The sequence below is a fragment of the Fulmarus glacialis genome, unplaced genomic scaffold, assembly GCF_000690835.1.
Source record: "Fulmarus glacialis isolate BGI_N327 unplaced genomic scaffold, ASM69083v1 scaffold2393, whole genome shotgun sequence".
Taxonomy (NCBI): domain Eukaryota; kingdom Metazoa; phylum Chordata; class Aves; order Procellariiformes; family Procellariidae; genus Fulmarus; species Fulmarus glacialis.
Window position 1 is genome coordinate 2806 of NW_009204667.1, and position 27960 is coordinate 30765.

The 27960-nt window shown below is 37.5% G+C and overlaps 1 protein-coding gene across 1 annotated transcript in view; it reads right to left on the reverse strand.

The window, feature by feature from the left end:
* Positions 1-433: 433 nt before the first annotated feature.
* Positions 434-27960, reverse strand: part of LOC104074794 (putative E3 ubiquitin-protein ligase UNKL) — a gene marked incomplete at both ends in the record, with an annotated part of 34996 nt that continues 7469 nt past the window's right edge. The window contains 7 exons of the mRNA XM_009575059.1: positions 434-496; positions 2561-2749; positions 13262-13431; positions 18799-18883; positions 22960-23077; positions 23812-23947; positions 25920-26053. Coding sequence (XP_009573354.1) covers positions 434-496; positions 2561-2749; positions 13262-13431; positions 18799-18883; positions 22960-23077; positions 23812-23947; positions 25920-26053 — 895 coding nt within the window. The remainder of the gene's footprint in view (positions 497-2560; positions 2750-13261; positions 13432-18798; positions 18884-22959; positions 23078-23811; positions 23948-25919; positions 26054-27960) is intronic.

The following is a 27960-nucleotide window of genomic DNA, read 5'->3' on the forward strand; positions in this document are numbered from 1 at the left end:
AAAACTCTGCAATGAACTTGCTATAATCAAAATCATCCTCAAATTGCCTCATATTTTCATCCCTGGTACTCCCTGCAGCACACATCTATTGTACATTTTCACAGAACCCAGAGCTGGCTATCCAGGACCACGTCCAGACAGCTTTTGCGTAAATCCCAGGAGGAAGACTCCACAACCTCTCTGGACAACCTGTTCCAATGCTCAGTCTCACACACACAGTAAAAAAGTATTTCCATACGTTTAGGCGGAACCTCCTGTGTTTCAGTTTGTGCCCATTGCCTCTTGTCCTGTTACTGCGCACAAATTTTCCTTAGACTATGTTGTAAAGTGCCACATAACTTTGATCTGTATTAATAAATTATCAAAAAGGGCAAAATATTTACAGTGCTTAGCTTTTGGCAATACCTGCTCAGCGCTTAGCTTTTGGAAATACCTGCTTGTTGTCTTGTTCATTTATATTCTGCTGATTCTCAGCTGCGAAGCTTCGATGCTTTGCCTAAAAGAAGAATAATCTCTGTAATATATGAACTTAATGAGTCATTGCTGTAAAATATATTATTAGTTTATGAAGGGTCAGTGACGTCTCTGTAATGATATCTTTCAGGCTGACTTCATTTCCCTCACTGCAGTCGCATATGGAGAATTGAATTTTAATGATCATAGAGTAAATCTACATGGAAAAGGAACAGCAGTTGCAATTGTTCCACTTATATGCATAATTGAGCACATGCAAGTTATTTCTGGTCCAAAAATTGAGTAGCCATGTTCGCATTATGCTGTGACAGAAATAACATGTCCTAAATGCTCATCAGCTCGGGAATACTTCTCCAAGAGGCTGGTGGGATAGAAGCCTGAGGTAGCCAAAAGTTTGAGTGGAACTGCCTACATTTTCCCTTAAAGTGATCATGCTACAAATAAAAAAAAAAAAAAAAAAAAAAAAATTCAAATAGTTTCTTTGAACACCATTTTGTAATAAGGTAACTTTTGAAACAAGTCAGACATACTTAAATAAAAGGGAATTCTAAGCAATTTCTCTTTGCCCACTGTGTTCTTGCAGAGCAGGATCAAAGGATCTCTGTTCTTTTCAGGCCAGTAATTTTCAGTGACTTCCTGAATTGCAGTAAACTCTGCAAGGTGCTCTCTGTCTCCTTAGGAAAAATGGTTCTTTCTGCTGCCTTTGAGCAGTCTTGTTGTGTCTGTTCCTTGTTTCGTTTGGGAGATTTCTAATCTGTCTTGCAGTGAAAGCTCCCTAGCAGTAACAACTCTCCTCCTCTTTATATGCTTCCCACCACTCTAGATACTTTTTTATCAATTGCAAAGTCCATCACTGCTTTCTCTCTAGACAGGTTCAATGTGCCCACTAAAAGGCAAGCACATGACGTTCTTTCTGCTGAGACACGTTCTTTGTGGCAGTACATTCGATACTGTAACTGCCTTGCTTCCATGACGTTTGATCAATGATCACTTAATCCTTATATTAGGAGATAGAAATCTTTCCTATCACAATGACCAGCTCTCTAACCTATAGTCTGTCTGAACATCTACATGTAAGAAAGCAATCCTCTCTGGAGAACTTTACTCTAGAGTAATGATCTTGCCATCACCTCCAAGTTACCATTTTCCTTCCTTTCATTCTTTTTCCATCTTTTACTTCTGCACTTCTCTGTGCATCTCGGGTTATAGAAATCAATCTGACAAGTCACAGGTTTGCAAGAAGGCTGATCAGCTTGGCTGCAGCTTTTTAAAATGTGCCATTGGAGCTCCTTGTTTTAAACAGTTCCTTTCTGACAATTTAGAAGTATAACTAATTTTATAACACAGTGAGAAAAATTTAGCTTTAACAGGTAAATCCTGGGCTTTCAGCTTTTTTTCTCACAGGAGCTGTTTCATATGCCTGAAAAAGGTCAGTCTTGCCTTCTTCCAACTGTCTCTAGTATTGCCTGTTTTCTCCCCACCCCCCGACTAAAGAATTATAACTCCTCACCAACTTCAATTTCAACCACTCTCCCCTCAATGCTAATGCTACAGATCTCTCTCTCTCTCTTCAAGAGGCTTGTTATATTTTATCATCTATGTCTGTCTCAGCAATGAACTTGTCCAAGGAGAGAGGCAGCTGCAGGTGGGAGAAGAAACAGACTCAAATCAAAGATTAGAACTCATAAATAGTATCGACAGCCAGAAATTAATGCATCTTTTCATCATCAGTTCTCAACAGTAATTAAAACTGAATCCTACCAAGTCTAGCTATGATTTTTTTCCCACTGTTATCTTGCTCTGTTCTTGGCAACATGGGCTCAAAATGACAATCACCACATTTCTGCAAGGCTAGAATTTACTGCATGTCAGCTGAGCTGCAGTGACTGTTTGCATGAGTGTTCTTGGCCTGTGACAACTGTAAAGTAATTTGATGCAGTTTAGCTTCCCAAAGAAGAGGGTTCCAAACTCTGTGTTCTAAATTATCAAAAATCAGTACTGGTACACGAGGCAGACAACATTTTCCGCTGAATCTAATTTAACTTAAGATTGCATTTGTACTTCCAGACCCATATTATTCACATACCTGATCTTCTCGTTCAAAGCCTGGTGCTTTTGGATAGCTAGATGTTGGTGAAGAAACACCTGATGTGCTACACTCAGAACACAAAACGCCATTTGCTAATGATCTCTGTCTACAAAGAGGTCCAAGGGGTGATAAAGAACTACTGCTACCAGAACTTGATGTTACAGTTGGACTTGAAGAACAGGAAATCTGTAGAAGACAGAAAATAATGTCTAATACACTCTATGATTTTTTTTAATGCTTACAGCTATAGTCTCCCTCTGTAACACAATCAGTTGAAATTATAAATTAATTTCAGTCTCATGTAAATACAACGCTAACTTTGGTTGATTTGAATATATTTTTGGTATTAGCTTAAAAAAGCAGCAGATGACAAAAGTAACACGGACCTATTGTAAATATACAGACTTCAAAGGAGATGCATTTGTACACACCAGAATATAGACTTGTTTGGTCCCTAAGCACAAAATGAATCACAGGTGGAGATTATTCTACTGAACGGATATTAATTTACCATAAACGAATACTTGCTTTCTGACAAGCCTGAATTCCATTCATTCATATATTTCTTAATTTACAGTTTAATGCAAGCATTATACAACATTTCACTCTTTTAAAAGAACTCATCCAGATCAAGCCAAGCAGTTCAAAAAGAAAAAGACATGTAGAATCTTGGCAAAAAAGCATCTCAATGCTTGTTTGTAAATCTCCAAAGGCTGTTTTCTGAGACTCTTAAATATTAAAATGTTTATTGATTAATAAATTAACATTTTAATATTTAAAATCATTACTGAATTTATTATTTTTAGTTCTGTTGTTCATTTTCCAGAGAGTTTTAAACTTCTGAAGTAAAAGGCTTAAGCTGAAGGTACAATCTGTAAGTAGGTCTGGACATTTTTTTTGCTAAAAGTACAATTCCCATCAATCTGAAATTTACGAACTCAGGTGCCAGCATCCTACAATAATATGTTTGAGTGGAACTGTGGGCATTGCTTGTTTCTACATTTTTAAAGTAAACTGTTCAATTTTCTTAAACTAGATTTATAACTAGACTCACAAAGGCATTATGGAAATAATTGCATCCTACATTTATGCCTAACAGCCCAGTGGTGAGAACACTCAGTGATGATACACATTTCAATCCCTTCTGTCCTTCTTTTGGAACAGAATCTGCCAATTCTCAAGGAACTGAACTAGTCAACACAATAATGGAGTGAAATTCTGCCAAAGTTGTTCTGGTTTGTTTAAATACAAAATACACACTGAGTCAGACAGACTAAACAAGAATAACTATACAGTTTACTGTTAAACTCTCAACTTAGGGTTAACTCTAACCCTTAATTTTACTCTATGCTCCAAAGAATGTGAAAGTATTTTAAGCAAATCAGAATTTTAACAGGAGACACCTCTCTCCCCAGAACAGTATAACCTCAAAATGTCCCTCCTGAGCAGCAGGAACTTCAGATTCAAATTCCTGTAAATCAGGTAAAGGACAGACATGAACCTAGATGAGGTCTTAACCCTGGACAGAAAAAACCCACCTCCAACAATTGTAAACCCTATACTCGCTGAAGATTATTACCTATGCATTCACTCACTCCTATCCCTACAGAAAATCTCCTGTCACGAACCTTATCTATGTGGAGTTCTGTAATTAGATTGCTTCTGAAATCCAAAGACAGCTTCTCTACACAACAGTCTGAAATGTACATATACCCTAAGAGCTGACACAAGTAGAATAGTGGGCACCACAGCAAAAATAATTAAATTGATAGTCAAGGTTTACTCAGACAAAATTTGTTTTGACATCAGAGGCTGAAGAATTCATGTTTTGACCAGAAGCTTTTTACAACATGCAACGGTTCTTCTTCTGTTACCATTTACTCTAAATCCAAAACTGAGGATTGCCCCTGTGCATGGTGATGCTAAGTTTGCACATTTTTTCAGCTCTAAAATACTGAAATCCTTTCTCCATGCTAGAGAGAAAAAGAAAATAAAAGGACACTGCCAGGAAAAAAAACATTGCTCTTCAGTGAAATTAATTTTTTTTTTTTTTGTCAATAAAAATACGCTAAGGTATTCAGTTCCATATCAAAAGATTTTGAAAACTTTTTATGAATAACATAGTTTGTAAGTACCCTTCATAACATACTTCTGGTAGCACAAGGCTGCTTAATGCAGCAGAGAAATACGTAAGATAAAGTGACTAGACAGCGAAGGCAGACTAACACCCGAGGTATGATACTAATTTAGATAAGCTACTGACTCAATTTAAAGATGAGTTCCCTAATCTGCACAGAGTGTTTCTCAGATGCATGTTCCATGTCCACTCTTTCAGCTAGGCAGGCAACGTAGATTATTTTACTGACACAGGAAGATGTGCATCATGGTTGCTTCCCTACAATGTGGCCTAATGAAGACCAGGGGAAGAGGGAGGAAGGAAGATAGCCATTATGGATTACTTGTCCTGGAGTGCTACCTGCAGACAACAGAGCCGTAAGTGGGGAACAATGCCTCTGTTGACCCAGAAGTACTGGGCTTGAGGTACAGAGCTACTGGTCAAGATCAGATATCAGGTATGTAGACCATTAGATAAGACCCTAAGGTGCCGCTCGTGATACTTCTGGTTACAGTAGGTATCAATGGTGGCATTAACATACATATATAGCTGTAAGCATTAAGAGCTTGCAATACAATTTTGTGTAGTTTTGCTCTGAAAAACTAAACTAAACTAAAACAATCGCTCAACCCCCTAAGATGCAGGCAGCATTATCTGATTACATTCATCTTTAGGCTTTTGGTCTTAATCTCTGAAGAGTCCACCAGGATGACAATAGACAGAGATAGCCTCTACTCTGTCTTTTGTATTTTTCAGAAAAGAAAAGTTAGTCAAGTTTTAATAACTGGATTACACAGTACCACAAATTTCGTGTGACTCAACTTGCAAAGAAAATACAAAGAACTCATGCAAATAAAGCAGGAAAAGAAAATGGGTCACGTAATATCCATGGCAGGTTAAACACACAAGCAAGAAAAAAAAAATTCAAACCTAGCCTGAATTCACAAGGCAACTACATAGAAAAATCACTCTTTTTATCTGAAGTTATTATTTAGAATTTACTCTTCTCTATCTCCTGTCTGCCCCTATACTGTACATTTATCTTTATTTAAGGACATAAGAAATGTCCTGTTGGGTTAGACCCAGACTAATATCCTGCTACTGAAAAAGGCAAGAGGAGATGATATTTAGGGAGAATACCTGATCCTGGTCATTATCTATGGTCATCAAAGATAATTCTTGAGGCAGAAAAAGTAAATGGAGGATTTTTTGGACCACCTCCCTTTCGTCTGTGAGAGTCTCTTCCAGGTCTGGTGAAGATGCTCCGGCCCAAAATGTCAACATTGATCAGGACCCTCTTCCTTTTTGCCCAGGCTTGTAAGAAGCATCTCCTCTATGACTCAAGGCTAGGTGGACTCCACAGAGAAACCATGATAGGTTACACTGCCACTCACATGACAAGAAAGAATTTATTCTCAAATATTTGTTCATCCCTTATGGCTTGCTACAGTTTACCCACAAGACCACTGCTCCTGTATCTCTCACGTCTCATGCTCTTTGCACAGAGTAAGATACAAAGAACACCTCAGAAATGTGAAGAAACCTATCACTAGAAACAGCCATACAGCTTGGTGCAGTACTGATGCCACGATGGTGAGCAAACATGTATTTTGTATCAAGAGGGACCTGAGATTCACAGTTAATATGAAGTCAAATGTCAGTACTAACATAAAATGAGTGTGATATTAGTATCAGAGACAAAAAGAGTGCAAGAGGGGTGGAGGGAAACTAGCAGCGCTTACTTTTTGTTCCTCGATGCTGCAGCATTTACATTTCGCTATCAGTGTTGGCATGAACAGCAATGTCCTCAGCACTACTGATGCTAGGAAAATCTATTGCCAATTGTTAGTCTTAATTTTTTTTTTTTTTAAGGCTTTTTCTTCTTTATTAAGACAGAATCACAAACACCAGAAGCTAGAATTCATACAGTTGCCTTAACTCTGGAGGAAGCCTTCAACATGATCTTTGGAAACTGCCCTACAAATGTAACTTAAGATTTGTGGCATTTGATTTTCTGAGGCCCAACAGATCTAAGTACTCTTCAGGAATGCATCCCTCCTAAAAATGGAAATCTGCTGTGCCCTGTAGTCAAAGACATAAGCACAGGAAGGACACAGTTCAACCCCTAAGGATTTAAGAGTCTACTTTCATTAAAGACCAGTACTTGGTGCATTCCTTACTTTACAGAGGCTCAGCTGTAAATCTTCACAAATTCATTTTTAAGCTTAACTAAACACTGCAGTTGGATACATTTCAGATTACCTCTCACTTTCACAAAGGTTACAAAAGAACAACTTTTTCAATTTCACATCTTTGCTCAAGGCAATAAGAGGACGCCTGAACATTTCTGATACACTACAAGTCAAAAGATGCCAAGCTTGCCTTAACAAGGGTCACATCCTCATAATGTTGTAACTGCACAGATCTTGGCCTCTTAGATTCTTACGAAGAAATCATTTGTCATTATTCTTCACTGCAGCTAAATTGCTTTGAAAAAGAGCACATAGAACAAGTGATACATTCTTTCCCTTGGTTCTTGCCTACTCCAGGCCTTTGTTTACAGCTGAACTTCTACAAAGAAAATGAGGAAACATATACCTATAAAACTAGTTATATTTCCTATGAAAATAGCAGCTTCTTGAGTTTCTTGATTTGCGTTATATTTCGTGGCTTTAAGTGTACTGTTATATTGCCTACATTTGTGGGGGGGTGGAGGGGAAGATAACAGGAAGAGGAAACATGTAGGTATTTTTAATTAAGCTGTAAAACTAATTTTGCTCTCAAGTAACTTATTTCCTTCCTACATCCCTCACTGTCTCAGAACACTAATTCCACAGTAAAGGAAGCATGATTCATCACCATTGTTCAGACTTAGATTATGCACACGTAATCAAACTCAGTTGACTACCACAGCTTAATAAACTATTATTTACCAAATGAGTGTGGTAACTGATCATGTGCACACGGTCAAGCCATCTTAGTTGTGAAACAGACAACTTCATGCCTTAATGAAGGCAGCAGAATGTTAGCACTGAGTCTGCAATCAGGATGAGCTATGCAGGCACACAATCTTTACCGCGACTGAGCTGACAAGCACTGACTTCTTAACTGTGCTAACTTGAATGCGTGATCAAGTACTTACACATCTTTGATAAATTTGATAAAACAAAGATGGTGCTAGTTATCCTATCTTCATCCATTGTGATCAACATATATTCTTTCCAAACATTCAATCTTTTAAATACGTCAGGGACTCTGGGCATAATGACATCATGACATCATCTATCCTTTTACTCTTCAAAACTATGATTTATTGCTCTGAGCCTAAAAGGGCTAACGTAAGTATTCTATAATTGATAAACACAATTAATCTTTAATGTATCTCCTATTTAATCTCCAGAATAAACAGCAAGTTTTCCTATTAATTTTGCAGTGTCACAAACTTGAACAATATTTCACAGGATCGTAGAATCATAGAACGGTTTGGGTTGGAAGGGACCTTAAAGATCATCTAGTTCCAAACCCCTGCCATGGGCAGGGACACCTTCCACCAGACCAAGTTGCTCAAAGCCTCATCCAACTTTGAACACTTCCAGGGATGGGGCATCCACAACTTCTCTGGGCAACCCATTCCAGTGCCTCGCCACCCTCATAGTGAAGAATTTCTTCCTTATATCTAATCTAAATCTAGCCTCTTTCAGTTTAAAGCCATTACCCCTTGTCCTATCACTACATGCCCTTGTAAAAAGTCCCTCTCCAGCTTTCTTGTGGGCCCCCTTCAGGTACTGGAAGGCTGCTATAAGGTGTCCCCAGAGCATTCTCTTCTCCAGGCTGATCAACTCTCTCCGGCTGTCTTGATCATCTTCGTGGCCCTACTCTGGACTCGGTCCAACAGGTCCATGTCCTTCTTATGTTGGGGGCTCCAGAGCTGGACGCAGTGCTCCAGGTGGGGTCTCACCAGAGTGGAGTAGAGGGGGAGAATCACCGCCCTCGACCTTCTTTTGATGCAGCCCAAAATACAGCTGGCTTTCTGGGCTGCAAGGGCACATTGCTGGGTCATGTTGAGCTTCTCATTAACTAACACCCCAAGTCCTTCTCCTCAGGACTGCTCTCAATCCATTCTCCGCCCAGCCTGTATTTGTGCTTGGGATTGCCCCGACCCATGTGCAGGACCTTGCACTTGGCCTTGTTGAACTTCATGAGGTTCACACAGGCCCACCTCTCAAGCCTGTCAAGGTCCCTCTGGATGGCATCCTTTCCCTCCAGCGTGTCGACCGCACCACATAGCTTGGTGTCATCGGCAAACTTGCTGAGGGTGCACTCAATCCCACTGTCCCTGTTGCCGACAAAGATGTTAAACAGCACTGCTCCCAATACCAACCCCTGAGGAACACCACTCATCGCTGGTCTCCACTTGGACATACAGCCATTGACTGCAACTCTTTGAGTGCAACCATCCAGCCAATTCCTTATCCACCGAGTGGTCCATCCATCAAATCCACGTCTCTCCAATTTAGAGACAAGGATGTTGTGCAGTACAGCGTCAAATGCTTTGCACAAGTCCAGGTAGATGATGCCATTTGCTCTTCCCTTATCCACCAATGCTGTAGCCCTGTCACAGAAGGCCACCAAATTTGTCAGGCATGATTTGCCTTTAGTGAAGCCATGTTGGCTGTCACCAATCACCTCCTCATTTTCCATGTGCCTTAGCATAGCTTCCAGGAGGATGTGCTCCATAATCTTGCCGGGCACAGAGGTGAGACTGACTGGCCTGTAGTTTCCCAGGTCTTCCTTTTTTCCCTTTTTCCCTATTTACAGACAAATTTTATCGTACAGCTAGACCTTTGCTCTGTATCATCACCTGACTTAGGTACACTGCAGTTAGGTACCAGTAACAAAGAGAACTGATGTACGGAGAAGATCAGCAGTATAATCCTAAAGTGTGAGCTGAGCGTGTTTTAAGGAGAGGTGATAAGATTCTTGACATTTTTTGGCCGAAAAGCTGCTCAAAAGAATATGCATTTTGTATTGCTATAATAACACTAGAAAGCTAATCAACCAGCTAGAGAAAGCATATAAAGTAGCAACTATGACTATGGTTGCATGCACTGAGACAGCCTAGTTAATCCAACTCTCATGGCACTATGAGAAAAACAGACATAGGACAAACATTTGGGTATATAAAATTGCAGTAAATTTGCAGGATATAAATGAGAACAGTTGAAATGAAGGGATGACATTCAGGTGAGGCAGAAGCTTATGGCTGAGAATGATGCATATGTATGGGATGCAAAGGACTGCATGCCTGAGAGATTATTTTGGCAAAGGTGACTGAGGAAAGGGGTAGATAGAAAAAGTGATTGAGGAAAAGGGGAGCATAGCATACTGGATGATGAAACATTACATAGCTGAAGATTCATCGAAGGACATGCAAGGCGTAATGGAAATATGAGTAAATGTGAAGAAGTGGTAACATAACCAACTTAATTAGCAAAGTAGGGCATCAAAGTTTAAATGGTGCAAGCAATGTTTCTGAAACACGGATCAAGCTATTTCAAGACTTGTATGCACAGAAATATTCAAGAAACGTAGTCTACTACCATTTCCCATAACCAAGGAGTTCAGATTAATTTTACCAGCGCAACAGAAGAAATGATACATAAGAGCCAATTAGAGTTAAATAAAGAGTGACAGAAAAGAAATTTATGTCATAAAAAAAAGAGCAGTAGGAGAATGAGTAAAAAGGAGTGTTCCTTCTGGCAATTAGATGACACTGAACAGAGCACAAAAGAGTAGTAATGGTTAAGAACAAACAGTAAGAGCTGAAAGTAAAAGTTGCTGGTGTAAATGCAGCTCCTAAAGAAGACACATAGGACTGGGAAAAGGATGAGTGAATTTGTTGCTATAATGCATACAAAGACTCCGAATCTTACTTAAGGCACTTCACAGCTCTGATGCAATATGAGAAAAACTGGGTATGCCAAGAAAGCCAATCTAGGACTTGCTAGAAGCAACACAACAAAAAGAAAGATAAGAGGTGATGGCAAGTGTAGAGAAACAAGTAGTACTAATTGAAATGAAAAATTATTATCAAGGGAAATACTGTACCACATTGGGTAAGCTGCACTGTGGAGGTTAAGTGCATTTAGATGATACAACTGGTGGAGTATAAAGCAAAGGGAACTGCAAAGACAGATTGGAGAAAAACAGTACATCAAAGATCAGGTGAAGGGACTGTCAAAAGTATAATGTTAGATGCTTCCAACCAGAAGGCAGAACATGGAGGTAAAGAAACATAGATGTAGAAGCTCTCCATGGAAACTGAACTCACACTTATCAAAAAAGGCTGAAGAGCAGATGATTTCCTGACTGAAATGTTAAGGAAAGATACAGCAGAGCAATGACTGATGACTGTCCAATTGACAAGGCAACTTAGATGAAGACATAAGAATACAGTATAGGTGAGATAAGAAGGTATATATTTAAAACAATTATACAGCCTCCCTCACTATCAACCTGGATCATACAGAATCTTAATGGGCTCATTCTTCCAATAACATTTATAGGTAGGGCAACAGTATTACCACATTCTAGAAATGGGGACCTAAGCAACTTGTTGACAGTCAAGGAGGAATTTTATGATTGAGTAGAGAACTGAGTTTAGGTCTCTCAAGTACTACATCATCATTTTCCTCTAGAAGCAAATGAAACAGTAGGATATTCTCCCAGCGCACTATATATAACAGGATATGTGAAAGAAGTTTTGGAAGATGAATAGGGAGATTTTGTTTTGAAGACACAACGGAAGAGAGGCATAGAAAGTCTAATTTCATCATGATAAAACCCACTAAAACTGATTTTACTCAGGGCCAGTGTCTGACAGTGATGAGAACAAAGATGAAGGAGGGGACAGAAGGACAGACAGCTTATTAGAACAGAGTGAAAAACACAAATCAAAAATGTAAATAAGTTGCTGGGATACGGAAATGGAGGAAAACAGACTGACTACTTAATACTAAAAGTAAGCAGTCTACAGCAGATGGAGAAGGTGAAAGCAAGCAAGCAACAAAACTCAAGAATTAAACATGGAAAAACAGAAGACCAACCAGGAACTGAATATTCAGAAAAACAAATAATGCATCAAACAATGCTGCAGCTAAGTAGTCAAGTGAAAGACAGACAGAACATTTTGCCAGACATCAGAAAAAAGGTGGCCACTTGCAATAAAACTTCAAGTAGAAAGCACAGGGAAGGGAGTAGGGTCAACTTTTCCATGTTCACACTTGAACGGTAGTACAGGCAGAGACTCACTGATCATGGAATGGAAAACGTACACAATGTTCATCAGACTTCTAATGACTAACAGAAAACCGCATGTATATAGAAGAAGATTCCCCATAGCTGGAAGGCATATTAGAATACTTAGTGTTTTCAGCTGTACCTAAATCATTCATGAAAGGCTAAGAAGCTTCAGGGAGAAAAGATGCTTTTATGGGTCTCTCCTGAAAGCTTCAGAACCTTAGTAACGACAAAATTAGCTTTCTAAATAAAAAGGCAGACCCTCTCTCAGAACCTTTCATACATAGAAGCAGACTTCTGCACTGGGAACCTAAGATAAAATGTAGGCATATTGGTATCTTTATTCTCAATCTACAGGACAGCAATATGAAGCTACATGAAAGAAACCCAGGAGTTTTAACAACTGCATATTTATTGGCAATTCCTTTTAAACATTATTTAAAATATGTCTTTTTATCTGGTTTCTAACCAAACAGTATAGATCAACAGCGCTGGAAAGCTAGAAGTGAAAATTCTGGGAATAAATGTGTATGTACTTATGACTCTGCACTGCAGTTGAGGTAAGAAAAACGCAAGTACGGAGAGAACAAGAGAGATGTCACTATCTTTATATATTATTTTGCAACAAACACAAAACCTAACAAAAGGATCTATTCCAACTGATACTAAAAGGAAGATAATAAAAGCTCTGCAATATATCTTTCTCCTTCCTCTCCCCCACCCTTAACTGATAAAATTTGCTAATATAAACTACATTTATCACCCTTGTAATCAAACACCTCTCTACTACCAAACACATTGCATGTACTGCACCACTGTAAGAAGCTTTAAGTATAAAGCATGTTCAGGAAGGACATCAATTCATTCCTAATGTTAACAAATTAGGGCAGAGAAGAGGGCTGGGATCAGGCAAGATCTTCCATGAATGAAACCTTTCCTACAGAAAAGAGAGACATATGTAAATTAAGCTGTCCTGTAGTTTTATATTTGATTAACAATGATGTTCCTCACTGTAGCATTCAAAATACTGCAACTAAGGACAAAAAAACAAGAACAGAAAACACAAATAATACATAGTTAAATCTGGTGCCAAGGGCAGACATTCCATTTAGGCTTACAGTACCAGTTAAATATTACTGCCTGACATTTACTATAGCTGTGTTTTTTTTCTCTTTTGCTGAAGTACAAAGAAATAAAAAACAGACGTTTAAGAAGTAAAATAAACATTATATATTGGCACAGTGATTATTATTAGTAACTTTTCCAGAATTATTTACACTTACATTTCCAGACTGCCCACTGCTATTTGTAATGCTGTTTGTGGAGTTAAGACTGCTGCTCCATTCATTTGCAATTCCTATGCTGTCTGTTGAAAACAGGTGAGCGCCTGGCTTTGATTGACAACCAGTTTGCAGTATGACTACATTCATGGTGTCCTCTGTTGAAGGAATCCCCAACAAATTACACACAGATTTGATACTTAGCTGTGTGAATTTAACAATTACATACCTAGTACCAAACACAGCACCTGTCACATGGAAACATCAATCACACACAAGAAATCTCTCTCTTTTTCTTTAAATATAAGCATAAAGGCAAGGTAAGAATAATATAATTCACCATTATGTATTTGTGGCTACTAACAAATGTGATACACTTATTTACTTGCTCCATCAGAAATTGGTGGGAGGTAGATCAAAATTCATATATGACCTTCCTGACTGGAAGGTAACAATGGCATCACAATTATAGGGTTCTTTGTTTTCTTTTTCCAGTCTAGAACCAACTGACTTAATCATTAAACAATTTGAAGAGAATATGGGACTTGTACTATTTAACTTAAAAAGGAACAACAACCTTTGAGAAAGTTCATTATTAACTTATACGTAAATTGTGACCAATAACTTGTTAATTTTCATACCAGAAAATTCAACTCAAGGCAACTGAACAATTACTTCGCAATTCCCCAAAGGCTACTTTGTTAAACTATTAAACATCTTAGTTATTTGATTCTTTAAATGTGCAACATATTAAGGAGATCTAGACTTCTAGTTTTACAGGCAAATGATGAGTTAACAGAAAATGTTTACTTTAGTAAGCAATTATAGTTAATAACATTCCTCACCTCGTAATGCATGCACACAAGACATCAAAGTAAGGAAGTCAGGACTAAAAACAAAATCTCTTAATAAATTCTACAGGTATGGCAAGATTTTTTTCCATCTCTAGCCACTACATTTCTGAAGGGGTAATGATAAACTACAGTTAAAAATCAAATTTAAACATTTCTCTCTACTAGAAACCATAAGTAGCTCTGATAGAGTGTACGAAAGTACAAGCCACAGTAAGAAACAGAATGAGTATGAGATATGTAGACACCTCTCTTCAGTGGAGACACCATAGCTGAGGATTGTTTCTAATGATGTGGGTTTTTTCTATCTAGCATTTGATTTGTCACAACTCCACGGCCTTCTTGCTATACAGTCCAATGCTTTACCAAATATTTCCACTATTGTATAAATTACAAAAATAGGGACGTGGCTCACAAAAGAGAAAGGAAAAAGCTACTAGTAAGTACCACTATACACACAAGTCCAGTCCAGCCACATCCAAAAAAAAGAAAAGGAAAAAGAAACCATAGGGATTGCAAAGATGATGGCACTAGACCCCTGCTGTTTCTCCCACAGAATGAGAGTGCAGAGAACAGTTGGGAAGACAGAAACAGATGCACTGACTTTTTGTAATTGACTCTCACTTTCACTACATATCATCTCATTGTACAGCTGCTTGCCCCGTGCAAGTCCAGTCAGCCATCTTATGTCCAGTCAACCCTCACATGTCCAGTCAACCCTCACACTGTCCTAGGAAAAGCACTATCTGATTCATGCTTTCTCTTAAATCTTCCTTAGCTTTTTTCCCCTGACACAACCACATACTAGTCCAATATTCTATAAATGAATGTAAGTAGCTATACCACCCTAAAAGGGTAGTATAAGATTGCTTTCCAAACATTTCAAAGAGAAATAATCTCTCCTTTCTCTTTCCAAGGTATTTAGGGAGAATAGCATGATTAGTTTTTGCTATTCTGCTTATTGATAGTAAATCAAACAGAAACATTAAATTCAGAATGTGTGCTTCTACATGACGCTAATTTCTTCCAAGAGTGAATATCATAGTTTGTGGCCAGCTGCACAAAAGTTACAAATTCTACACTGTAAGCCTCCCCCAGTCTAACCATATTTTCTCAAAGACCTACTGCTGTTGTTGCAAGGAGGCTGCAACTGACAGAAAAGCAACTCAAGTGGTGGCCTATCTCATGGCGATCACTGAAGCTCATGGAGATTAGGATAGAGCCCTCAAAAAGAACTTCAACTATCAATGCCAGTGTAGTGGTGCTTCAGGGATTATGTATCAGTAGCCTAGGAGGTTATGTAGAAATGGGGTTGTACTCTTTATGAGTACAGCTATATAGCCTCCCTAGAATTTGCACTAACAAGGGTTGGGTATTATCAATATAAGAGTTACCATGGTCAGGCTAGGTCTGGCCTAGGGAATCCCATCTTTCATGAAGTCAGAAGTAAGCTTTTTCATTATTGCAATCTTGGCACCAATAGAAGAGAGCAGTCTTGGACAAACAATTTGAAAGCAAATGCCTTCAGTAACAAAAGCTGTTATGCAAGACGTGTTCTTTGAAGTATTTCCAAATTCTTGCCAGCAGAATTTCAGTCTGCCTGTGTTTCTGTTTCAAAAAAACCCCCTATTTTTTGTTAAAGTGCCAGTTGTAGTCAGGCAGTCAGGGGGCAAATGAGTGCCACAGAGAGGTGTTCATTATTTTAAGACAGTCCATTACTGAAGTGTCCCAACATACCCTAGCTACTCTCTGTTTTGCAAAAGGTGTCAGGGAGATATGTCAGATCCCACTACTACTCTGCTTCCCAGGATCAGGTGCCCTCCCTCCTGTCAAAGTGTCTTTGGGACTACACTGGACCTAGGGCTTCAGCCAGTGGGGCAAAAAACCAATGAGTGACATTTATAAGACAATACTGTCTGCAGCCAGGGCCTCAAGGGAAAAGCAGTCTTGGAGGAATAGTAATATTCCTCATGATCTTCACAAAGAAGGGAGAAAAGGGAAAAAAAGTGGTCAGCTGGTTCTGAGGAAGTCATTGAGGGAAGACCAGGAACGCTATCATAGAGAACACGTGCTTTGACAAATTATTTCACATAGAATGATAAAAATTGCTGAAATACATGTATGAATAGTGGGAAATCTTCCTCTACCCATTCCACATAGCTAGGCTTCAGTGAAGTTAGGTGGAGAACACCTATAATTTGTGATTCAAAGAGATCCACGAACCAAGAGTTTCATGCTTTTCATACCGCTGATAAGATCTACAGCTCTGAAACCATTCTCTCCCCCTTCCCTAACATGGAAGGAAAAACCATTTTATTTTACAGACATAGGAGGCAGAACGTCAGAGCTGCTGAACTAAGCTTAAAGCTGTTGCCAAAAGCAGAAGGGCACTCTTGCTGATAGTAACCAAGCATCTAACTTTCGATGGACTACTCAGACAACCAGAGACAGGGGGTGGATACTGTTGCAAGATTTCAAGTTCATTTGTTGAGATTTCCTGCTTACAGTCTTCATCCCAGATGATGCAAGCCAAAGAGTTCCAGAGCACGCTGGTTGAGCCACACAAGTTTCTTCTGATAGACATAAAATTCTGTCTAATGCAACTATGTGGAGAAAATTAAGCTGCTGCTTCTCAATTAGCACTGCTAACATGTTCAAAGTCTCAGGAATTCTCTCAGAGTTCTGGAGATTTTTAAAGAATACAAGAATTCATCCTACAGAGTAGAAGAAAGAACAAGGCTGGGGTAAAAGGATTAGCAACAGATTAGAAAGATATCCCTTAGGGAGAATAACATTAACAAATTGTTAAGCTTGGACTTTCCTTCAGCCCTCTTTATCTTTAGCCTGGGCAACACTTAACTTTTCCTTAGAGATGGAAATCTTGTTTATTGTCAATGAGAGCTTCCTGCCAACAGTGACTCCTCTCATAGGAATCAAACATCAACTGGACTGTTAAAGATACTAATGATCAAGACACACGGAAGTAGATCATGATGGGGTCTCAAAAGAACTCCAATCTCCAAGAGCTCTGCTGAGTTTATCTTGTACACTCTCCATGCTGGAGAGGCAAGAACGGAGGCAGCATTCAGCATGCTCTAAGGAAGAAAACAGAGAAAATATAGTCTTCTCCCACAGGAGTTTTGTAGCATGTCACAATTATACCATGCTGCATGTACGCAGTGAATTTTTTTAAATCATACTCTTTCAGCTGTTTCAGGAAAGAAAAAACTTATATCAGATAAACAGAACAGTAAACCCAGTGCCATAAATTACTTCTGTAACAAAATGTGTATTTTCAGACTTTCCTGAATCAAAGAAGTACTTGCCAACACTGGTAAACAGTGAAGGACTTGATTCAGGAGAGAGCCCCCACAGCGCGAAAGGAAAGATAGTGAGCTACTTTTGATGTGAAGAAACAGTCAACACTGACTTCATTGCCATAATGTTTTGAAGAATTGCTAGGTCTTAGAATAATGGGCTTTTTGAAATAAATACAGGAGGTTATTTATCCTTCCTCCTCTTTCAGTAACAAAACCACAGAAAAGAAAAATTGATCATCCTACAGAAGTTAAAAGGCAAGTTGACCATACCACAGATTCTCAGAAACAAGAGCTATGGGCAGCAAGAATGACTCTATTCACTGAAAGTCTTTTAGGTAAGCAAGTGACACACTAAATGGTTGTATAGTACATCACATTTGCACAGACAGGTTAGACAGAAAGAGGAGACTGCCATTAGTTAACATTAGAGAATCATAAGATAAATACTACTGAATTGCAGAAATTTGGAGCTTTCCAAAATTGGTAGTCTCTCTCATCCCTCTTTCCAGCTCTAGAAGCAGAAGGCAAAAAGCAAGACAGGAGCAGACCTTTTTTTTTCTTCTTGTTGAAGAATAAATATGAGGCTTTACTGATTACATGATCAAGCAAAAACTACATAATAATAAAGAAAAGATTTATAACCTATAAGAAACCAGTTACATAAAAATGCTTCAAGTTCTGCCTTGCATCACAACTGAAAAGAAGTTATTCCAGCAACTGCACATTTCACATTCTGGAGTGCAGGAAGAGTGTAGGGGTAACCTAAGTTGATGCTACTATTAAAAAGAATCTGATGATACATACCCAGAATTAATCTGTGTAGATGCATACCGAAGAATTGAATGCTCTCTTGGAAAAAAATGATCCCTCTTCCCTTTTCTGTATATAACAGTTTGAGTGCAGTGAAGATATAAGTGGGCTATGGAGGAAAGAGGATAGCTGACATAATTTTCTCTGTGTTGTTTTTCAGTTTAGCTAAGGCCCTAGTTCTGCAAATACTTGCAAGGATGTTTAACTTTTACCTGAGAAGTTTACTATAGGTTTCAATAGAGCAGCTAATATATTTTAAGAAGTCAAGCGTGTGTGTAGAAAATTGCTAAATCAAGCTCAAAAAGTTACAGGGACAAGCTCCATTTGTAAAGAAAAGCACCTCCTGTTTAACTGCTGATGCAAATTTGATGCAAATGCAGCAAGCTCCCATAGCAATGTATGGTATTAGAAAACATGGAGCGAATTTCTAAAAACAAGTGACATCAAATGCCATTTATGCATTAAAATTAGTAACGTTAAGTCACTTCTGCTACTGATGCTTAGAAATGATGGTTCACTTTTATGAACACTGATATAAAATAACAGTTCTCTTACTTACTTTCAACATGTGCAAACGCACAAAATGGACCACGTGGGCAGTACCCTGTTTGGCGCATATCATTGCACTTTGTAGATTTATATATCTAAACAAAACAGAAGGGTGGTTAACCTAAACATATTTGTTATGTAACGACAAAATAGAAAATTTTAAAACCTTTAAATGAAAAATTTTGAATATTTACTAACAATATGTATTACACAGTTTTCTCAGAAAATTCAGTTCTTATGATCAGTTTTAAAAATCAAATAGAAGAGCAGAATTTTAAGAAAAGCAAACCTGAGACAAGAAAACCTTAACCCTCTTCTGTATAATAATAAGTAACAAAATATTTTAGCAAAGCAGTGTTTAAACTGCTTTGGTTTTCCATGTTGTATAGAAACAAATCAAACATAGGGAATAAAATGTTCAAAGTCATTTACACCATTTTTAAGAAATCTTGCAGGAGAAATGATGTATGTAGTACAGCAGCTTACACAGCTGGAAAAAAAAAAACCCAATCTGTTTTTTTCAAGAAGTTCCTTTGTTAGGACACCTCTAATATTCAAATAATCCTAACATTCAAATGTCTTTCTCTAACCTGACTCGGGTGCGTGAGAACTGGAGTAATACTGACTGTTCATGACAGTAATGACTATATAAGTTGCTAGTAAGGTCCAGATTCAGCTTATTGCTCTACCAGGATCTTGATGATCTTTGGATCTCACAAGGCTGGGAGGAGAGGCTGACATACTATCATATTAGAACAATATTAAAAGCCTATTTAAAAGCACATAGATTCTTTAGAAAATTAATTCTGGTGATTTGCACGTCTGTGGCAAATAGCAGAGGGATCTTTTTGGTTCCCCAAACCTTGGTACTGTGGTCTTTAGCTTTCAGTGTCAGTTGAGTGATTCATGGCTTGATAAGTAATAATTCTTAGTTCAGAACGCCACTTCTTTGACACTTTTGCATATGCTGTGTAAAAAAAATGTTTACCTTGGACTCCCGCCTTAGAGCAAACATGAAAAATGAAACTATGTATTAAAAAAAATCAAAAACTAGTTCTGTAAGCTCTTCATTTTAGAGCTGTTTTGAGCATCTTAGATAAATTTCCCTCTCATAAGTGATTTTGAATTGAGGCTGAAAATTTAGTTGCTATATTCACTACTAGTTCATGCATAACCCAAAGATCATCCAAGAAACTATCGTAAAATGCTAAATCACAAAACTATTACTGATGCTTACCACTCTACAAATATTTTATCTTTCCTTGAACACTGAAAAAGCAACAAAACATCCATGCTGTAGACAAGTATTCACCCAAATGACACACTTAACAAACAAAACAGCGGGACTGATCTTTCCACCAATTTCACTGGGAGCTATCACAGACATTGCAGAATCGAAGGAGTCATTTGCAGATACCACACCCGAACCAGGAAATGAAGCTGGGCACATCTGCTTTCTTTCCTGTTCTCTGTTTATTGGTTAAATATAAAACTCCAATGCTGTATACACGATGCTAATGATGCAGAAGAAAAAAAATGAGAAGAGCTGACTTCCAAATGGTTTCAACAAAAGATGTAATTGGAAGGTCGGTCTTAGTTTGAGGTCCTAGCCAAAAAATAGTCTTCCTGATCCTATGAGCTACCCAGATGGTGTGGATTGCTTTCTGGCAAATGCTACAGATACATGAAGTGATAATACAGATAATATCAAAATACTATTGGGGCAGAGCTCGCACCTCAAAGACTGATTCCAGGGATGGCCACATAATATCGGTATGTGTAGATGACAAGACAGACAGCAAACTCAAAGAGCTAAATCATTACAGAAGACTAACTTCCCAGCTATAGACAAGAACACGGCTGCTATCTATTAACAGCAGAATCAAACTATTCCTGAATGTGTAACCAAGAGATTTCTTCAAAAAATAGTCACTGAGCCAAGAGGCAATGACAATATTCTTTATTTGAATTTGGTAAAGAACGAGTACATGAAAACATCCAATAAGAGAAGATAATGTTGGATAAAGTGAGTATTAATTCAACTTAAATTAAAGGATATAAAAAAGTAAGGCTGAACTAAAGTTACTGACATCAAATAAGTAGACTGAGGAATGAAGGCAACCGATTACCACATTACCACCATTAAATAGACTGAATTTTTTTATGAACATAATAAAATGAGTGCTTTATATCCTCAGGTTGAGATAGAAAAGCTGTATGGAATTTCCATTCTAACGACACAACTGGATGAAAGTCAGAACTGGAGCAAAGGAGGGATAGGATCACAGGATATGATGTTGAATGAAAACTCCTCTTTCAGTGCTGGCACGTTGCTAGTTTCTGTGAAATTAAATACTAGACCTAAAATTAGGTGAGGTGATAACACTATGCCCACCAAACTGCCTTGATTATCAGCAGGACAACACTACAACAAAGGCAGCACAGCTTATGGAAACAAGCAGACAAAGACTGAGGTGACTACAGCTGATATGGAAGCGAATCACCATCAGTTCAGGAACAGGAAATGAATAGGTAATTGTTACATCAGAATTTTTAAAAAACTCGCAAATAAGACAGATGCAGTTAGCAAGTACTTTTAATAAAGTCGTCATGTCAGAAGTAGCACATAACTGAGGTATATTAAGTATAGCTCATGTATGTTTAAGAAGAGCAAAAATAGCTGATTCAGACCACTGCATGCCCACTAATTATTCTGTCTGTCACCATTTAGATTAAAGAGAGAAAGAAATGGGATAAAATTAAAAGTAAATTTGACAAAAGCACATCACGGTAGACTCACCATGCAACTTTGATAAATCAAAGGCCCTCCTCTAAAATGGAAACGTGGTCATTCTAGTACGGACTTCAGTAAAGGATGTGGTAAAATTATTTAATTAAGATAATGAAGAACATGACTCTTATCAATGTTACATATCTGCTGTTAAATTGACTAATGGAGAGATGACAATGGATGGTATGAAAGAGGAAGACAGCAGACAAAATTAGTAGCAGAACTCAAGGCTCAGCCTTGTGACTTATTTTAGCACTTTCACTCATAGCTTTGTCATAAAAGTATGGCAGCAATACTAAGCAGGAAGACACCTTTACTACAGAAAAGGGCTGGAATACGACGCAGAAGAAATTAGATGATCTGAAATAAACCTGAACTGTAAAACCTCTAGTAATCAGGACAGTGAAATTCTGGAGCAGCATCTCAAGAGTAGAGATAGCTGACACCTATTTAGTATAAAGATGTAGCTGGTCAACTTATGATAGGGAATGTATGATATGAAGCTTGCAACAATCCTGGAGTCAGTATTCTAAGAATTCCTTTCCCAGTATGGTCTTGAGATGCCTTCAATAATCTTAATAATTGGAAGAGAATTTAGCAATTGCTTGAATGGTCTTTGCTTATACCTTACTAAGTATTGAACTTTCTAATGCAAGAAATTACATCCTGCTGTGAATTCTTCATGTCCATTCAAAGGTCTCAAAATGAAAACGTATATCCAGTGTTGTACAGGCAGCTTCTAGCATAATGCGTCTTTTCAGTATCATGTTTGTTTCCATTAACTGGCACATTTAATATTTTCATAGTGTCACATAAGAATTAAATCTCAGCAGATTGCATGGCACTGTTCTCTTCCCTAGCATTTCACTGTTATGCTCAAGCATCCAACAAAGTTGTTTGCCTACAGAGGAATCTAAAATCACCTTGTTTTTCTGAAGTGTCTTACTTCAGCCACTAGGAGAGTTTTCTGCTCTTTCCACCTCCTCCTGACCTATTCACATTCTCTTAATTATTTGCAATAAATATTTTTTAACTACACTTAAAATAGAAATTTGTCCCAAGTTACTGAGTAGCAATTACTACTGTGACTTCGTTATCAATCCAAGAAGTTAGGTAAAAAAGAGAACACATTTATTTATGCCCAAATCCAGAGAATATTAATTAATTTTTCATAAGCAGTACAATAAAAATGCCTATCAGTGAAAACCACAGCAGTACAAATAACTATTTAGCAAATTTTGTTTTGCTTAAGCAAATACCCTCAACGATTGGAAGTGTTGAATGAAATGTCATGTTTTTTCATAAATAGTATCTTTAATCAATAACCTAATCCATAACAAATTTGAAATCACTAAAAATAAGTAGAAACGTAGTTCTTACCTCAGGATGAAACTGCTGCTCTGTACGAGAATGACAATATTGACAGCTATCCCCGCTTTCACACCTTGAAGGTTCACCCCATTCACCTGCATGTTTTACATTGGGGCAAGGAGTGGACCTAGAAAAAAGTGATGTCCAGAGCATGTTTGTATCTACTTCCTAGCAGACGTCTCAAACAATTTCCCACTAAATCTCAGAATCTTAGATTCTGGGACCTATAAAGTTGCATATTCTGAAAGACTCTGACTTTTTGGAAATTCTTTGACAGAAAGATGAGCTAGTAGGATTCTATCTATCTACTGTCTAATGACATTTATTCACAGTCCTGAGACTGTCAAGCAAAGCCCATCAATTCTACACCTTGTATCACTGCACGAGAAAACACCAAAACCAATGTATGAGAATGATGTAAAATGATGTAATGATGAATGATGTAATAATGAAAAGTATGAGAGGCTATCCATTAAATTTTTGTCCTAAAAATAGTGCTCAGAAATGGAAAATTATAGAACAAAGCCAGAAAAAAGACAGAAATTATAATTGATCTTTTCATAACAAAGAAGGTTTGACCTAGTTATTCCAATTTTTGCTAAGAATTATAGAAATTGTTTTCATTCTTCACAAGAAAGAAGAATATTTCCATTACAGCTTCATAGTTTCTGTCTTCAGAACTGTCTGATCATTCTAAACAGATGCTTTTTTCCCCCCCAAAAAAAATTTAGCAAGGCTATTGGGAAAGATGTGGTTTTATTCCATTAGGAATATCCAGTTGCATTATAGAAGAACCCAAACAGATCTGTCCATTAACAACTGACTGACCAGAAAGTCTATTCTTAATATGTATTTATGTACCTGTATTTGAATTTTCTGGGATTTCGTCTTCTATCTCGACTATTGTGATAGTGTGGACATGCATAACCCTGGCGGCAGAGTCTGGGTGGCTTGGTACATTGTTCTGTCTTGTAGCCAGCTAATACAAAATTTGTGTCTGTAAACAGGTCAACAATTAAGAGAAATAACTAATTTTTGCATTCAGAGTGTCTTTAGTGAGCTTAGGTATCACTGCTTTTTGTAAAAAATTATGATTCACAGAACCCTCCATTCTTATAAACTTAGACTGACTCCTGCATTTTTTAAAATAAATGTCTAACACATTTACATGCAAAGCAATCTTCATTGCTTTTATATTCAATAGCAATATTACAATAAAGTACATAAATAAAGCACTAGCAATCTATTGGTAGAGAAACTATCCAGAAATTCTCATTATATACATTTAACATTTTGAAAATGAATACCTGAAAATACATTATTCATTTTAGTAAGACAAACACTAAAAACTTATACAATTTTATATCTGGATTTCTCTTAAGTTTAGTGTTGACAGTCCTTATTTCATCAAAACTGCTTTCCTGTTAAGGCATGTTAAGGCTGTCCAGTAAAATCTTCCTGGACAAATTCTAGAGCCTCTTCTCCACCTTTGCCTCTATCTCTACATCCTTGGTTCCAGGAAGGAGGAACTAGGAGATGACAAACAAGGTTCTATCTAGAAACAGAAAAATTCAGAAGAACAATGGAGCAAGTAAATAAATAAGAAGGTACAATTTAGCTAACGGCAAGCATGGGTTTGTGAGGAGTAAATCATGTCAAACCAATCTAACTTCTTCCTAAGGTGGGAAAATGGGTGTAGGTAAAACAGAAGCACTCAACGTCATGTATCTTGACTTCAGCAAACTTTTTAGCCTGAGACGTTCTCAAAAATAAACTCCACAATACTACAAGACTCCTGTAGGATTTGTGGAAAACTAGCTGAAGAAACATTCTCAAAGAGTCATTAATGACGTACTTTCAAATAGCAAAGATTATTGATCAGGGTATCACAAGGAGTCTGTTCTTTTTTCAGTCCTTTTCAATAGTTTCATTGAAGACTTAGGAAAATAAGGCTGAAGTCACTAGTTGGATGATTTTCAATCCCCAGAAACTATGTGAAGTCTCACCATATTTACAGGGATTGACAGAAGCCATTCAACATTATATAACACAGACCTGTGACAATGCAAGGAATGCAGTAAAAGTGCTTGCAGTTGGTCAATTTTGCTGTCTTTTTATGTCGAACATCCAATATTTTTTGATTTAGAGCTGACAATTAAGCTCTACACATTATTAGTACTTAAATGGTTGGAACTCACGCTATAGTAGATTTAAAAAACATAGAGGGGACAAGGATCATACAATTATCTCCCCTTGAATTCCTTAGAGACAGCATCTTCATGTGACCTCTTCCTGTGTTACTGTCCCCATGTGAATTTTGTGGAAGTAATTGTACCCAGCAGTCTTTTCTAAAGTAAAATTTCGGCAAGAGCTCTAACAATATCCAATTGACACCAACATCTTTGGCTATGTAATAAGCAAATCTAAACCAAGAACATAAGAACCAAATTTGAAAGCCTTAAGAAAACTAGGGCAATTGGATTTACTTTAAGAGATCTAATATAATGCTTTCAAGACATTCTTGTATTTTAATATTCTGCTCCAATTCTCTGTTTAATATTCTACTTCATTCCTGTTAGTCAAGCTCAGCAAAGAATAACAGTCCATTAACTAGTCTATGAATGACTCAAAAAATGAAGACACTAATCATTACTACTACTTAGCACAAGACAGAGCTCCTACTGACTTTTAAGAACATTTATTCAATTGACACAGATTAGCAACACTTGTACCAAGTAAACTGGAAAAGACCTATCAAATGTTTTCAAAACAAAACGTTTCCAAATGCAATCTGAATATAAATGTGACAGACAGTACAACGTGCTCACAAATATCCATATTACTTATATAAACCAATTCTTTACTCTGTTAAAAAAGGCTTTTGAACTTCTCCCACATGAAGACCCAGATTCAACAAATTGGATCAAACATCAATAAAGAAACAGAGAAAGGAGACAGGGTAACGTTACCCTGCCATCTTGGATCTTCACTAAGGATCTTCTCAATCATTGCCTGGCTTGCTAAAATTCCTGGTTGCAGATCTGGAATGCCTTCACCGCATCCTAGCTGCCCATTCTGTAAGGTTTCCTGTGCCTGAAGTTCTCTGGAATGGGGAAAAGAAAAGAACACTGCTAAACCGTATAGCTACAGTAACCCTATCTGTTGCAGGTATAATCCTGTCCAAGTCTATCAAAATTCTGTCATTTAATCCAGCTCTTAACAAGCCTAAATTGTAAAAAAAATTAAATTGACTGTATTTCAAACCATTGCTTGCGCTGAAGCTGGCAAACAATCGTAAGGAATAACCATGTCATACAAATCAAAGAGAACACATGAAGGAATGCTGGCATTACGTACACAGACAATGTTTGCACCAGCAATGCCCATCTGTACCTCTGTATGCTGATATGCTGACATTTTGAATATATGCCATTAATTTCTGATATTCCACTGCCACATAGGACATGGTAGAACTAAAAAAGACATAGAAGGGGCAATAAGGGTGATCAGAAATACAGAACTCCTCCTCTATTAGGGAGAATTAAATACCATAAAACTCTTTGCCTTGGAAAAGTTATGATTGAAGGAAGGTACAAAATATAGCTATTGAATACTACATCACATAAAAGCAGCCAAAGGACTTTTGGCTCACTATAAGATTCTGCAAGAGAAGTTTGTCAAGATATTTGGGAGACCTAGCAACAAACAACAATCATTATAAGGAAATGGAAGCTCTTCTGCAAGAATTTACAACTGCTTTGCAAGTAAGCAATCACAGCTTGCTGAAAGATCAGAATGACTACTACCAAACTAAAAGGTATTGTATTAGTGGTATGAAACCTCTACCAAAAATCTGAGATATATTACACCACTTTACTAAAATTAAGCTGTACAGAGATTCAATGATGGCAGATTAGCACAAAAGATTTAAAAAAAAAAAACAAACCACTATAGCATAATTATACTAGGGAGACTTTGAAGCAATGGAGAAACCAGGCCAGGAATCAAATACTAGAGGTGGATCTACAGTACTCTATGAGAATCAAAGGCTTCTACCTTCAGTTGGCACTGCTTTGTCTAGACACAAATATTCAAGGAGCTTGCCTCCTATACCAAAACACTCCTACTCAGGATCTCTGAAGAGGAGTTGAAAGGTGTAGTGGTTTATAATGTAACTAGTTATGATATCATTTACATATTATTTCAAGAACTTCCCAGACCCCAAGTATCCTCCAAGAAAAAAAATCTCAAAGGGAAAGGAAAACAGACCCAAAGCCAGGTCTAAAACCTTTCAAACAGTCAAAATATTTCTTTTACAGATTCAGAAAAGGTGTGGGCAATGAGAAGGAAAACAGATAGTTCCTAAAGAGTGCTTTTTCTTTAAGGTGGATATGTAGAAAAACCAGGATATTAATGGGAATAAAGTTAATATCTGCATCAGTAATTCTACTATTATTTCTCTGCTCTTTACTTAAAATGAAGAAACCCTAGTATCTGTGTCCGTTGTAGAACAAAAAGACCACTAAAGAAAAAATAAGACCCGATTGTTTGAACTTCTTTATGAATGCTGGATGCCTGAAATCAGGAGAAGCAATGGCACACAACTGTTTTTCACAAACACCGAAGAAGTTTGAGGCAGCCTACTCATAAGTTCAAGCCATAGACTTAAACATAGACTCCTACCACAAATGTCTTCAGCTCCTCCTGATGCTCTATATGTAGCCAATCACCAATAAACAATCATGTAACACATTAAAAGACATTTAGAGAATGGAGCTTGGTTTCAGTCTTGCTATACATCGGTTCCTCATTCTAATACAATAAAAAGGATTACAAAGATACTAAGCATTCTGTATTCAGACTGACATGGCATAATGCTGCATATGTTAAATGAGGAAAGTTAAAAAGAAGAAAAAGAAAATGGACAGATGTCTTGCAGAAGAAGCATCAGCTAGCTAACTGAAGAAAGTCTTCTGGAAAGAAAAGCTACATATAACTAAACAGTATGTG